We start from the raw sequence: 14,539 nt of genomic DNA, 5'->3' as shown, positions 1-14,539 counted from the left end.
CCTCCCATTTGGAGGGCCTTGACTGGTGAGGTAGGTGGACCCAGACGGTCAGTCACTTCGCGTGTCCGTTCTCAGCATTCGTGGAGCACTTTCTTTGTCTATCTGGCCTTGTATATACAGCGAGGTGACGTGTCCCTTTCCTCAGCAGCTTGGTGGTGAACAGGTGCTTGTGGAGCCGGACACGCCAGGGAAGGCCCTGTCCAGGAACCAGCCTCGCAGAAGCCCAAACAAGGGCTTTTCCTCTTTCTGAAGAGGGCTGCCTGTGCCCCCAGGAGCACTTGTTAGGAATGGGAGACTGGAGAAGAAGGAGGCAAACCCCTAATGGTGCTGCTGGAGTCACAACCGCTTCCCACATCCTGTGTAGCCCATGCTTCTGCTGCTCTCCCTTTTCGTTGTCCTTCCTTTTCTCCACTCCCACGTGCCACCGGGTCCACCCGCTTCCCCAGCCAAGGAGAGCCAGGCATCCCATTTTCCCCACTCAGCTACTGGCTTAGCACTACTCCAAGTACGATAGGCCTTTGGCTGGAGAGCAAGTTCAAATCCCTGTTCCGTAAAGCCCCTTCCTGGCCCCCAGGTTAGGGCTCCGTTCTTAGAGACGGTATTTCCTCCGGTTCAAAGCCTTACTGCAGGGCCCAGAGCATGAAGCAGTGTTTCTAGGCTTGACTCCAAGTGCCTCTGGCCAGGCAGCAGGGTGACCTGCTGCAGACAGGCCCAGTGCTGAGCTCCCAGCAGGGGTCAGCAAAATGTAGTCCACTCCTCTGCCTCCATCTACGCGCCTTGCCCGTGAGGTTTGTTCGGAGTCCGTAAAGCTGCTAACTAAACACTCCCACAAGCTGTGGCCACAAATAGCTTGAACTTTTGCTCTCCGGGCCCTAGCCGTAGAAGAAATGTTGGGGACCTATCTAGTGAGGAAGATGCTCTAAAGCCTTAGGATGGGATTTTTCCCTCCCAAGAACTTCAGTCTGGTAGCGAAATTGGGTCCAAACATTTGGTTCCAAAGTCCAGGCCTTGACCTAAAGGTAGGGGAGCAAAAACCTCGCGATTCAGGACAGTGTCCCTGGGGCGGCTCCGGAGACCAGAGCTGAGTTCTTGACGCAGCCACTTGTAGCTGTGGTCAGGCCTCTAGGCCGCCACGGTCTCTCGCTTAGGAAAGCAGTGGGATGAAAGCTGGCCTCGCGAGGCCTCCCCACCTCTAATGCTTTCCGAGTAGAATCCAATGCAGAATCCTACTGTGATTCGGAATTGTGGTGAGGGCTGGTCTATTTCCACTCCAAGGAATGCACAGCTCAATCAGCTTTGTTGCTGAAACAGGGCTTCGAGGTTTCTCAAGCCCAGGCCTGGCTTCAGCTTAGCCAGCCGATGCTTAGGCCAGGATTACTACCTTGACTCCCAAGGCTGTGGCTGAGTCACGTCTTAAGTCAGGAGGGATTCCCACGCGGTGGGGATCATTCTGGAGCACGGGGACGGGCTTCTTGGGAAAGAGCAGCAGAACTACTGTAAACTCCCATCCCCAGTAAAACGCCACCCCCCCCCCCCCCCCCCCCCCGCCCCGATCCCTGCCAAGCAAACAAAAATAGTCCGTTTTGGCAATGCTTAATGAGTCAACTAAAAGAAAAGCAGAATCGCTGCCTTTGGGGTCTTTTTATCCAAGAGGCAAAGACACGCTCTGTTGTTTTTGTGGGAGAGCTTCCTATGAGAAAGCTTGGGTTCTTTCTGCTGTGCTGCTAGGCGGAGCCTGAAATTAAGCCAGACTTAGAACCCTGGGCTGATAAAGGTTGGATAAAGGGGGTAGAGCAGGCCTCACACGTTGTAGAGGGGGATGGGGATGAGGCCCAGAGGACAGTCCAGGACCTCAGGTCTGTGGCACTTCTGCACCCACTAACAGACGTTTTACAGGAGTGCATTAGGATCCATCCGCTTTGATTTCACAGGAAGAGGTTGGGCAAGGAATTACTCGCCTGAGGTCACACAGCTTCTCAGTGGCTGAGCTGTGTGACCATAAGCCAAGTTCACCCGAGTCTTCGGCTACTTCACCCCTGCCGGATGGGAAGCTCCAGGGCCTCATTAACAGCACACAATGAGAGACCAAAGTGAATTGTCACCAACTTTAATAGACTCAGATTGTGTCTGCCCGAGCAGGCTGACGGGGATGACTGAGGGCTCCGCCACTATAGTCCAGTGTGGCCAGTTCAGAGTTCCTGCCTCTCCCTTCAAAGGCACCAGCTGGCCTAGGAGGATTTCACAATGGCTTTATTGTTTGTGCAACTCATTAGCAGAGACCCACTCCAGGGAGCCTCTGGACAAGGCCGACAGATTGCCACTGGCCAGCCTGAAAGATGCGGGGGCTCCCCTCAACCAGCCGGAGGCAATAAGCGCCAACTCTTTATTATTGTCTTTTAATTAATTTATTTTTTTAATTTTTGAAGTAGGCTTCACGCCCAGCGTGGAGCCCAAAGCCGGGCTTGAACTCACAACCCTGAGATTTAAGACCTGAGCTGAGATCAAGAGTAGGGCGCTTAGCCAAACCAACTTGAGCCACCCAGGCGCCCCTTGAGCCAACTGTTTTTAATTTAACACAGTGAACTCAATCTTGGCAGGGGTGGTCAAAGACCACTTTTGAGAATACATCAAAGTTATAATCTGTCCCACCTCAAAAATGAATGCACGTATGCCCCAACGTTTGCATATAATTTCTGGGGGTTCACAGGTTAAAAAGTCAAAGAACCCTTTCGCTAGTGCTTTTATTCACCACTGTCTCTTCAGTAAAGAGAAAACCCAACAAGGCTGCTTCCACAGGCTTGCCCTCTCTCCTGACGGCAGGAACCTTCCTTTACAGAGTGGGCGCCTTCCTCCTCACATCTGGCAGGCAGAGCAAACTTCCCCCCACTCTCCTCATTGGGTTAGACGGCTATCGTGTCTTCTAGGACCTTCCCGAACCTTCTAGAACCTTCCCAGGGTACAGGCAAATCCAGCTCCCACCAGGATCTCCTCAGAGGCACCCACATTCTTCCACAATCATGTCTTTGTGATGGTCTAGAAGGACCCTGCCATTGTCCACGTACAGCATGCTCAATGGCTTGGTCTTCACTGGGGCACAGCACGTAGAAGGGACTCGGTGGGGCTGGTATCGTTTCAGCAGGCTCTGGCGGGGGGAAATAAGTTAAAGTCAGTTTCTGGGTACAAAAACAGAAGAAAATGGTTTTCATAAAGGAATCAGCCTGCTAACACATCATAAAGTCTGACATGCAAAGTCTAACTTTACAGGCTGTTTAAAAAAAAAAAAAGGAGCTAAACAGAAGATTCTAAAAGCCGTCTCTGGGTAAAGCAGCAGCAAACTTACATGTCCTTCTATTGTTCTAGCCTAGCGTGCATACCAATTCCAAGAAACTCCTGGTTTAATTCCAGAAACATGAAGCAAAAGCGAGTCATGTGGAAATTCTTGTGGGATTTGTTTTGTTGCCCAGAGAAGGGCGAATGGAGTCAATAGGAGAAAAGGTAACAATCCCTTGGCACTCTGGAACTGGGCCCTGTCCCTGTGGTCCAGCGAAGTCTTTTCAGATCCGAGTGTTACCCGCGAGTTGCCAGTTGGGACTGTCTGGGTCTCTGCAGGCCCCCTTAATCATGCAGCAGGTAGGTTAGTGGCGAGAAGTCCCGGGAGAGGCTCAGGCCTCCGCCCAGGGAAGGTCCCACAGAGCTCTGGCCCCACCGGTGCTTCCCTTGCATGAGCTCAGCTCACATACTCCCCAGAGGCTCTGAATCCGAATATTAGGGTCACGATGTTAGGCCCGCTTCTCTGTTTTCTGCCTCTCATTCTCCCTTTGCTTTCCTCCACCACCTTCTAGACCTTAGGCTGATGAGTGTGGCACCTGGGGGTAGGCTCGGGCCTTCTCTACTGCAAAAAAACCCTCCTCTTTCAGGCAGCAAAAGTACAGTGGTGGAAACAGTATTATGCCAACCATGGCCCCATAAATGTGGCCCCCGTTTCATCAGCGAATCACAGACTTCTAGTAATGATAATAAACATCACACGTGCTGGTTATCTGCCCACAGATGTACATGGGTATACGTATCGTCTCCTTGAACCCTACGACATTCCTGTGAAACACGGCATTGCCGTCCCCATTTCACAGGTGGTAAAACTGAGGCTCAAAGAGACCAAGCAATTTGGTCAATATCACACAGCTAATCTGTAGGAATCAAATCCAGGTGTATTCCCAAAATCCAGATTCTGAACTCCCTTTCCTAGAAATCAGGGCCAAGGGGAAGCTGAGACCTTCTAGTCTATACCCCGCCACCCCTAATTTTACGAAAAGACAAGGAAGAAGTCCTAAGGGAGGGAGGTGTTCGAGGTTACCCGGTGGGGCATGACTCCTCGTAGGCCCCTCTGAGGCTGGTGCCACAGGCCATCCCTATATCCCAGCACAGCAGCTGGCACGCTGTTGGTGCTTGGATAAGTGAATGAATGGACAGCAATGGGATGGCAGAGCTCGAGTCCTGTCCCCCGATCCGGCAGTATGGCCACTTCTCCCACAGAGCCCGCCGCCTCCCCTCCCTTGGCAGGGCTCCGCACCTGGATGTATGCGTGGTTGGTGGGATGGAACTCCTCCCCCACAGGGTTAGGACACTCGCCCTCACAACGGTAGGCGTTGTACTGCTTGGGGTAGATGATCCAGGAGCCCCATCCGATGAGGTTGAAGTCCACCTGGAACTTGACCTTCCGACACAGCTGGCTTCTGTCCGGCAAGTGGTGCCGGCGGTGCCTCCGGCCCCTCTCCTGGGAGAGCTGTCCCTCTCGGGCCCGCCAGGAGCTCTCCGCCTCCCACAGCAAGGTGGAGCCACCCAGCCGCCTCTGCTCCGGGAAGAGGTTGGAGTAGAGCACGAGGAGCGCACTGGCGACCGGCGGCACGGGAGGCCCCTGCGGACACTCTCTGGCCAAACTGGACGCCTGCTCCGCCAGCTCCCCAGGGTGCTTCAGCCACTTGGAGAGAGGCCTGGTCACCTCCAGGACCATGCTGCCTGAGGAAAAGGTCATCTGGGACAGAGGAACAGTGAACGAGTCCATCCGAAGACGCTCCCGGCAGTCGGCTGGGTCCTGCTCCGCAACCGGCTTTAGCTGGTGCAAAATCTCGATGGAGGGCAGCACGCCAGGGGGAAGGTCCACAGGGCCGGCCAGCTGCAGCCGGAGCTCGGCCCACACCAGATCCTCCGCTTGGCTCAGGAAGGAGAAGTCAAAAGCAAAGGTCCAGTTCTGCCCATCGGCGTGCACATCTGGGTGGGGAGAAACCAGGAAGGAAGCAGGGTGAGTGGGGGCCCCCTGTATGCTCCCCAGAGCTCATGTTGCAGCCTTCACCTGACAGGGACCCTCTCAATCCTCACCCCAACCCTACGAGTTGGGACTGTGGAGTCCATTTTAGTCCCATTCAAATCGAGGCTCAGAGAGGTTAAATTACCTGCACGAGGTGGCGGGGCCAAGAATTGACCCAGATTTGCCCAACCGCAAAGCCCACACTCCAAATTCCGGTTCTGCTGTTCCCGCTAAGACACCCCGCAGCCAGAGAACAGCTGGTAGACGATGCGTTCTCCCTGCTCTTTGGCCAAACCCTGAGCTTTCTGACCTAAACCCTGGGCTTCCCCTCACCCTGTGACCCTGAGCTCCCCAGACTCCGTTTTCTCATTGGAAACGGTGGCCTGATTCACGGGCACGTGGAAAGGCCCCGAACCTTCTTGGGAGGCCCAGGCAACAGAAGCCCAAGGCCGGCCACCCTCTCCTCCACCTATTCCTAAAGATGGAGGCAGAAACTGCCGGGGTTTTTGACAGCCTCACACATAGGGTTCTGTAGGCATTCTAAGCATGACTTTGCACTGACCTGGCAGTTTTCCAACCAGTGGGCTTTCCCATCTACCTGCAAGGTGATCATCACCGCCCCCTGTCAGGTCATTCACACACCTGGGGCAGACACAGCCTGCACACACACAGCCCCCAGCCTGGTCCCAGCCCCCTCCCCAAGATGACAAAACCCAAAATGGATGAAACAGAATGGGGAAGCGTGTTCCGTTCATCTTAGTCCCGGACTAATTTGGCCCAATATCTGGGAATAGCATGTATGTGCGCAGGCTAAAAGTGACCTTGAACTTGTTTCGAGCCCAGTTTCCTCTCCTTTGCAATGGGAATGGTCATGCCCTGCCCATCTCGGCCTCATCACAAGCTTTCATGGAAATAAAGAGGGTTGACCGTCTGTTGCTAAATAAAAGTCAGGGATTATTCATTCCTTAGAATAAAAACACTAACCCTTTTGCGAACAGATCTCAAGGGTAGTGACGATCTCCGATTTGGGTCCACTCTGGGCAGACCGCACGACAGTTTCCTTTTTTTATTGCCTCCTAGAGCATCTTTGGTGACATGATGTAAGTGAATTTCCCTGAGGAATCCAGCCTGCGTTATTATAAGGAAGCAGTTTCCAGCTTCAGCCTCCTGGCAGCTTCTCCGAGCCCATCCCCAGAGGCTCTTCACTTAATTTCCACTTCCCTCCTCATTAGCACCTGTAGGGGGCAATAACCCGCCCCTGGCTAGCAACTCTCCCTGGAGGTGTGGGGAGGAGGCCTGCATTACTCATTGCCCACTGCAGCACCCCCTAGCCACCTGGGGATTCCGTGGGACGTGTAACAACTCCTGGCCACCTGCACCAGGAGTTAAAGACTTTTCATCTCAAGTATCCACAAACGGCCTTTTAGAGGAAGACATTCCAGCTCAGTGATCAAGAGCAGGGGCTCTCGTGCCTCCTGTGATGGTTCAAATCCTGCCACTTGCTGTTTAACACTGGGCAGGCTAGTTTCCTTCTCTGGGCCTCAGTTTCCTGCTTTGCAAAAGGGAGCCAGTGACAGTATCACCTCACAGAAGTGTTAGGATTCGCTGAGATAATGTGCAGAAAGGGTTTGGCCCAGCACAACCAACGTGCAATAGGTGTCAGCTGTCATCAACCACTTCCTTATTATTGCGGACGTCCAAGGTTAGAAACGAAGGTGTCCAGATAGGTAGTGAAAGACCCGGACAGAAGAGCAAAGTCAGCCATTACCAGGATGGACAATGTGTATGGAGCGCTCCTTCCCAGTGGGGCGGAGTCTCTGACTCCATGACCCCACCCCCAGCCAAGGGGTCCTTGGGACACAGTGCTGATAGGTTCTCTTAGATCGGTCTCCGGTTCTTGTTAGGATAGGGGTGCCTAATCTTTTGGGGGTCACCGATGCTTGCTACAAGCCAAGAATGCTCTCCCCAGGAAAGAAAGCATCTCCCACTTCTACAGCAAATGTGACTTGTTGGTATCAGGTATCAGGAAAGGGTTCGTGGACACCCTGAAACCTATCCACGCAACTCAACAGAATCGGCCACACAGGCCCCAGGGATATTCTTGACCCGCGTCCAATTCTAAAGAAGAAAGTGGTTGGGCCCATGCCCTGGGGGTTCCCTCACCCTCAAACAGGATGCTGAGGCTGAGTTAGGATTCCGGGCTCCGTAGGAAAGGAGGGTGTGGGTATGACGCTAAGTGTCCACTCTACATTATTACAAACTAGCAGTTAATTGCCACTCATTGCTTCCCGGGCCAAGCATTGTCTCTTTGAATCCTCCCCACCATTATCACGGTTTCGCAGATGAGAGAAAACTGAAGGTCCACAGCCACAGACGAAGATGCAAACGCAATTTGGTTAGACTCCAACACCCCGTTTCCCGCTTTACAGGTGCGGCATGACAGATAAACCCAAGAGGGAAAGGAGCAGTTAGACCATCCCTTCTCCACCCGTGTCCCTCCAGGCAGGCTCCTCTGGCTGCTTTCAAAAACTGAAACCAGTTCACAACACTGTGAACGTGCTTAAAGTCACTGTACATTTTAAAAACAGTAAAATGGTAGGTTTTGTCATGTATATTTTGCCTCATTCACACACAAATGAGGCAGAAGGAAAGCCAGCCCCCGGTTTTACAAAAGGGGAAACTGGTTCTGCAAGGGATACACCAGGAATTGGGAAGCAGGGTTTGAGGGAACTGAACCCAGTTTTCCAGTCTCCCAGACTCTCAAACCACCACGAACCTTCCGGAACTCTCCAGAAGGAGAGAGTGAACTGAAGAAGGGCACTCTCTGCCCCTTTGCCCAGCCTCCTCCCCACACCAGCTTTCCAGTAGAGGGACTGAGCAGAGCCCTCCAGTAATTTTCAAGCCCCTCGGGTTAGCCCCTCAGGTGTCCCTAAATCTGGCTGATCCCCAGATGACCCTTCAAGAGGGGTCATCGGCTGTCTGACCCCAGACGTGGCAGGCCAGGGAGCTAAGAGCCCCCACCCCCGCACCCGACCAAAGGCCTGGCGGGTGGCCAATTAGGTCAGATGATCGGATGTGGATTGCGCCCCAGCGTGGGGGAGGGCCGTCTGGCCCCAGCCGGCAGAGGGAGGCACAGGCCGGCGCAGGGCGGCAGGGGTCTGCCCCCGACCCCAGGAGTCAGGATGTGGATTGCATGGGGCAAGGGGACCCCCGCGGAAAGAGTCCCTCCACTCAGCACCCACCTGTCCGTCGCGCCCGATGCCCAGAACGCCCTGCCCCGACTCCGAGGGTGAAACACCCGCGTCACCACGGTCGCTGAGCGTTTCCCCAAACCAAATCTAGGCCCCGAACCCGGTACTACTCGGGACACTGGCACCTTCCCAGCCTGGACTCGAGTCCCCAAGCCTGCCTCAGTTCCCGACTTCGGGGCACTCCGCCTCTAGTGCCGTATCTCTGAACTATAATCCCGGATGTTTGTTACGCGCTCGGTGCTGGGTTTCGAAGTTCGCGGTCAGCCTCCGGCATCCATTCACCCTGACGCGCGAAAAGAAATTCGACAGAACGTATGTAGCAATAATAACGACCACTTATTACCATGCCTGGTTTTGTGCTAAGCGTTTTATGTGCTTTGTCACCTGGCGCTCGCCACACTTTTATAAGGGAGGGACTGCTGTCCCCATTTCACGGAAGCGCAAACCGAGGCGCCCGGAGGTTACGTAGTTGAACAAGACCGCATCGTCGACTGGCGCAATCGGGCTCCCACCCTCCAGCGCTGCGCTCTACCCACCCTAAACCAAGGCCCAGAACGCAGGGGTCTCCGCCCCGGGGCCCTTCCCGATGCCAGAATCCCCTCCACCCGCCGACCCTGCGCGCCGAGCCAGTGCCGACGCCGGTGCCACCCCAGACCTGGACCCCCGATGCTCCTCCCTCCCAGCGCAGAGCGCCCTCAGCGGCGGGGTCCCCAGCCCGGAGCCACCCTCCCGCAGCATTTCCCAGCGCCCTTCCGGAGTCCCAAGGCGCCCCCGGGGCTCGGCGGGGCTGCGCGGCCTACCTTGCGCCTGCAGGCTGCGGATGATGTCCGCCCGGGGCAGCGGGTCGCGGTAGAGGCTCAGCATGTACGCTAGAGGGGACGGCGACGAGGGCTGCCCCCGCGTACGGAGGGGCGACGGGGCCACGGTCGCGGCGCCCGCCTGGAGCAGGGCCCACCAGGCGTGCAGGAAGAACCAGGGCAGACGGGGGGCTTGCATGGTGGGCTGGCTGGGCCCGGACGGCGCCTCCGCCCCCTTTTATCCTGGGCCTTCGCTGCCGCCCCGCCCTCTCCCTCCTTCCCTGGGGGAAGCCTTGGGATCCTGTACCTCCCCCCCCCCCACCCCATCCAGGGGGGTGGCCCCCAGAGGGACCACCTGCTGCGGGAGGGCCAGACCTGAGCCTGGGAGGGAGGAGACCCGCTGAGCTAGAGGAGCCCTTAGGTCCCGCGACCCTCTAGTTTGCCGCGTTTGAGGACCCTGGCACTCTGCTACTTTAGATACTCCAGGCCATGTTTCTGAGGCCCTGGTAAACTCCTCACCCTCAAACTGGCAGGTCACAATTGTGGCTTCCTTGCTCTGCCTTAACCTCGGATCCCTGCCCTTTCCTGTTTCTCCAAGCTCCAAATGGATGTCTGGCTCAACAGCAGCAGGTAGGGAATGACAGTGCATCCTGGAGGCTCTCAGGCCAGGTGAGGCCCCAGGCTGACCTGCGATGCTCCCCACCCCCCTCCCCCAGCCTGGCCAGGTGCCAGCCTTCCGGGCCTTCACCCAGATGGCCTCCTGGAGCACTCCTGGCCTTAACTGGCAAGGCCTGTCTGGATGGCTCTGGGAAACCAGGGGCGACGGTACTGGGAGTTGCTGGAACCAAGAAGGTGAGCTCCGGAGGAAGGCCCCTGGGGACCTGCCTCAGACAGGGATGGAAGTGTTCTCTAGAAGGCAAAGGGCACAAGTGACCAGGATGAAGGACAGACTTCTCCATCAGAAAGGGGAAGTGTTTCAGCAGAAGCCGGAGCCCGGGGCATAGCTAACAGGGTGATCCCAGCCCCTGAGAGTGGAGCACGTGTGGTGGGCGTCATCCCAGTGATTTCAGGAGAAAGGTGTGTCCTGTGTTGTCCATGGCCTGCAGTCCCTGTGTGGCCTGGCAGTTGCCCCCCGGGGGACCTGGGTTTCAGCTCAGGGCCTCTCATTTCCCTTTCTCTGGGCCCTGCTTTCCTCAGCTGCTTGGGAGTGATCCTCATGCGGCCTCCCTTCCGGGTGCCGTCACATCAGAGCTGGAACTACCTGTAAAGAAATATAAATCCCTGCCCCTTGTCAGGCCCCAGCTGTTTCCCTCAGCACAGGAGGGCTCCTCCTCCCCACGTCCTTTCTTAGCCTGGGCGACATTTACTGAAATGCTCTGTGCTGGGCCCACATCCAGGCCTTTCACAGGACGCTCCAGCTCCAAAGAACCACAGGCTCGGCCCGGAGCAGGTACAGACAGTGGGAGGAGGCCCAGCAGGTTCAGCTGGGAGCTCCAAACTTGGGGGGTGGAGGGGGGGGCAGGTAGCTGGGGTGGAGCTGGTCCACCCAGCAGGAAGGAACCTCACTGTCACCGGGAAGAGAGTGGGGGGGGGGCGGGGACAGCGAGGGGGAGCGGCAAACCATGGGACCCGGACAGTCTGCTCTACCAGCAGCTTTTAGTTCCGTAAAGCTAAGGACCGCCTTGTTTGTTGTGTTTTCACCATTGTACACATTATAGTTGGGATCCCAAAAATCTTTGCTAAATGAGTAAATCAGGGAATGGCACTGTGTCCGGACTTGCCCAAAGACAAGTGTCACCAGGGGTGTTTGTTAAACTATTGACTCCTGACCTCTAGAATTAGAATTTGGGGAGAGGGCTTGGCCATCTACATATTTAACAAGCACCCCATGATCCTTACCAGACAACCTTGAGAACCTGGGTGGCCTGGAGTTCTCGTCACAGTTTGGACCCCCGCTCCCGGGGTTCAGGTTCCTCATCTATAAAACATTACTGGAGATCCTCCTTCCATACGGATTAAATGAAACCATTGTGAAAGTGCCTTGCGGACTCCAAACCCTGGTGTATTTGTGAGTCCTCATGTGTGTGGATATTATTATGCTCCATGGCTGTCATTCAAATTTCCCAGCGTGGGAGCTTGCCGGTTCTGGATTGTTCGTCCCAGCCCTCGCATCAGACCCTTCCCCAGAGGCAGAAGGCAACCCTCCTGCGGGTCGTGAATATACAGATAAAAAAACAATGACAGATTGTGGTTAGTGCAAGGGAAACCCCTGACAAGGACATGGGAACCAAGAATGGCAACACAGGGGAGTGCCTATAGCTAGACAGAGGTACAGGAATCCGCCTCCCCCAAATCCAGAGCTCCCCAGTCCCCACGTGACCTAGAATCCAAGTGGTCCCTGTTTCAACAGGGACATTCAGCAGTCTTTACCCACCAAGGTTGGAAAAGGAACAACAAAGAAGATACATCTACTTCTCATAGTGGACCAGGAGCTCCTTGAAATTAAGGAGAACGCTTTATTCATCCTGTGTCCCTTGCACTACGTGACACATGGGAGGTCCTCGATAAACCTTTTAGCTAAAGTGAATGATGATGGCAACAGCTAACATTTATTGAGTGCTCAAAGCAGTTGGCACTCTGCTAATCACTGAGCTGATTTTATCATCACCCCTACTTCAGAGATGAGAAAACAGAGGCTCAGAAGAAACATGGTAATTGGCTCAAGGCCACAAATTTACAGGTGGGAACAGCCAGTACGTGAAGGGCAGGTCTCTGCTTATCACCTAAACCGGTGCTTTGAGCCTTACTGCTTCCCCGTAGATGAGAGGGTGAACGTGTGCCTTGTACTAGGACTTAAAAAACTCTCAGTCTTACCTTTCCCAGGGTCCAGGAGCGGCAGACAGAGCTCCTTCCTGATGTGTATTGGCCCAGAGCCACGTAGGGGCCTGGAATCGCTCTCTGACCAGCAAGAGCCACTCTGTCAAAGCCCATCCGTCACGGATCTTTCTGCAGCTCCGGCACCCCAGAAGAAACCGAAACTGTCACCCCTTCGGGACAAAGGCTAACGGTCCTCCTTCTCATTTTTAAAGGGTATTTGTCCGTCCAGGATCTGTTTCCTGCAGGAAGGACCAGAACTGCCCTCTTCCCAGGCGGGGAGTGACACCTTCTCGCTTCCCCTGCCCCAGACGGACTGGCCGACGGATTACCTGACCTGGGAGATAACCTCTCAGGGTCGTTCCAGCTGCCTGGAGGAGGGAGAGCAAAGTCCCTCGCGGTTCTTGAATGCTTTCCATCAGGCTGTTCCACACCCTTCCTCTACATGAGTAACATATGTGGCATGGTTAAGTGCTGGGGCCGTGAGGTCAGGCTGCCAGGAGGCAGAGTCGCATCTGGCAGTTTGTGGATTCATTCGTTGAACAAACCTGCTTTTCTTCCAGTGAGTCTACAGCAGGTTAACTGCAAAAGCTAGATTTTCTCGGGGGGCTAGGCAAGAAGGCATTTCAGTGCTGCACATATTTAATGAGCATTTTTTTTTAATGTTTATTTATTTTTGAGACAGAGAGAGACAGAGCATGAATGGGGGAGGGTCAGAGAGAGGGAGACACAGAATCGGAAGCAGGCTCCAGGCTCTGAGCTGTCAGCACAGAGCCCGACACGGGGCTCGAACTCACGGACCGTGAGGTCATGACCTGAGCCGAAGTCGGACGCTTAACCGACTGAGCCACCCAAGCGCCCCTTAATGAGCATTTTCTATGTGCCAGTGTGACATTGGCTATCTTACTTTCCCAGCACACCTCTGCATTTCACGTGCCCCTTTTTCTGCATGCGTGTTTCCATGGTATCCCCCTGGTGAACTGCTTAATTACCAACACACCTCTTAAAACTCCCTTCCTCGGGGTGTCTGGGTGGCTCAGTCGGTTAAGCATCTGACCTTGGCTTAGGTCATGATCTCACAGTTCTTGGGTTCAAGCCCCGCGTCGGGCTCTGTGCTGACAGCTCAGAGCCTGGAGCCTGCTTTGGATTCTGTTTCCTCTCTCTCTTTGTCTCTCACGCTTTGTCTCTCTCTCCAAAATAAATAGTAAACAATTAAAAAAATTTTTTTTCGAAAGTCCCTTCCTCTGTAGACCTCTCACCAACTCCCCAGCAGTTGAGCAGAGGACACTTCTAAGTATGACACTGATAGATCGGTTGCCCAGATTCTCTTCAGTGGCTGCCACTGGACTGTGAATTCCCAAGAAGCAGGGATGGCTCCTGACTCACTTCCCCTGAGGCGCTAGCCCCTGGTTCATGGCTGAACTTTGCTTGCTGTGATTTGCGGCATAGATGAATGAATCCAATAGTGGAAATGGTGGCTCTAAACACAGGCTCTTGGCTTCCACTGTGGCTCTCTGTGATCTGGAGATAGAGACCCCGCCCTCCCCACCCCCACAATGCCCTTGTTCCCCAAATGCACTCCAGCCCCATGGAAGTACCGACCCTTCCCCCAAAGTACAAAGCCATTCTTCCTCAGTCCAGAGTAATTTTGCCCCTTCTTCATTCACACAAGACACTCCTGTTTATCCCAGTGTCCAGCTTAACCGATTCCTCTTCCACAAGGGCCTTCTTACGTGGTCTCTCGCCCCCTGCAGGCTCTGATCGGAGCCATTCTCTGTTGAAGGTTGAGGTCCTCGAGCCCTTAGGAGTTTTCCACCAGGGAGCCTGCTGCCTGGCTCACTTTGCATTCTTCCTCCTTAGCAAAGGGTTTGGCGCTAAGTGGACGTTACAAACCATGCCTGTGGCCAGCCTTGGCTTATAGCACTCTTTTGTCTACTCCCAACAATGTTTTGCAACGTTTTTATTTAAATCGCCAACACAAAAAAATGCTTTCGATTTTGAATAAAATAGTTTTGCCTCTTTTTAAAGTAATCTGTACACCCAACGTGGGGCTCAAACTCACACCCCTGAGATCAAGAGTCCCATGCTCTACCGACCAAGCCAGCCAGGTGCCCCTGAATAAAATAGTTTTATTTCATCATTTGAGAACTGGAAAAGTCTTGACCCTCATTTCAATGTGGCAAGTGTTCCCTAAAGCTGAATAGTAGCTGCTTTCTTTAGGCAGGGTCCGTTCTCTACACGCCACAGTCCCCAGCTCTCCTTAACGTACTACACCCATCTGCCCGGCCCCCAGGACATATGAGTTTGAGACC

The 14,539-nt window shown here is 54.5% G+C and overlaps 1 protein-coding gene across 1 annotated transcript; it reads right to left on the bottom strand.

The window, feature by feature from the left end:
• Positions 1-2,617: 2,617 nt before the first annotated feature.
• NODAL (nodal growth differentiation factor) lies at positions 2,618-9,624 on the bottom strand. The gene is made up of 3 exons (XM_081790537.1): positions 9,357-9,624; positions 4,571-5,268; positions 2,618-3,142 (listed from the first exon to the last, which is right to left on the bottom strand). The coding sequence occupies exons 1-3, from the start codon at positions 9,550-9,552 to the stop codon at positions 2,990-2,992; spliced, it is 1,047 nt and encodes a 348-aa protein (XP_081646663.1). The 5' UTR covers positions 9,553-9,624; the 3' UTR covers positions 2,618-2,989.
• Between the last annotated feature and the right edge of the window lie 4,915 nt (positions 9,625-14,539).

The sequence above is a fragment of the Panthera onca genome, chromosome D2 (assembly GCF_046562875.1).
Source record: "Panthera onca isolate mPanOnc1 chromosome D2, mPanOnc1 haplotype 2, whole genome shotgun sequence".
Taxonomy (NCBI): domain Eukaryota; kingdom Metazoa; phylum Chordata; class Mammalia; order Carnivora; family Felidae; genus Panthera; species Panthera onca.
The sequence above is the reverse complement of the archived record's forward strand: the minus strand, read 5'-3'. Positions and strand labels throughout refer to the sequence as shown.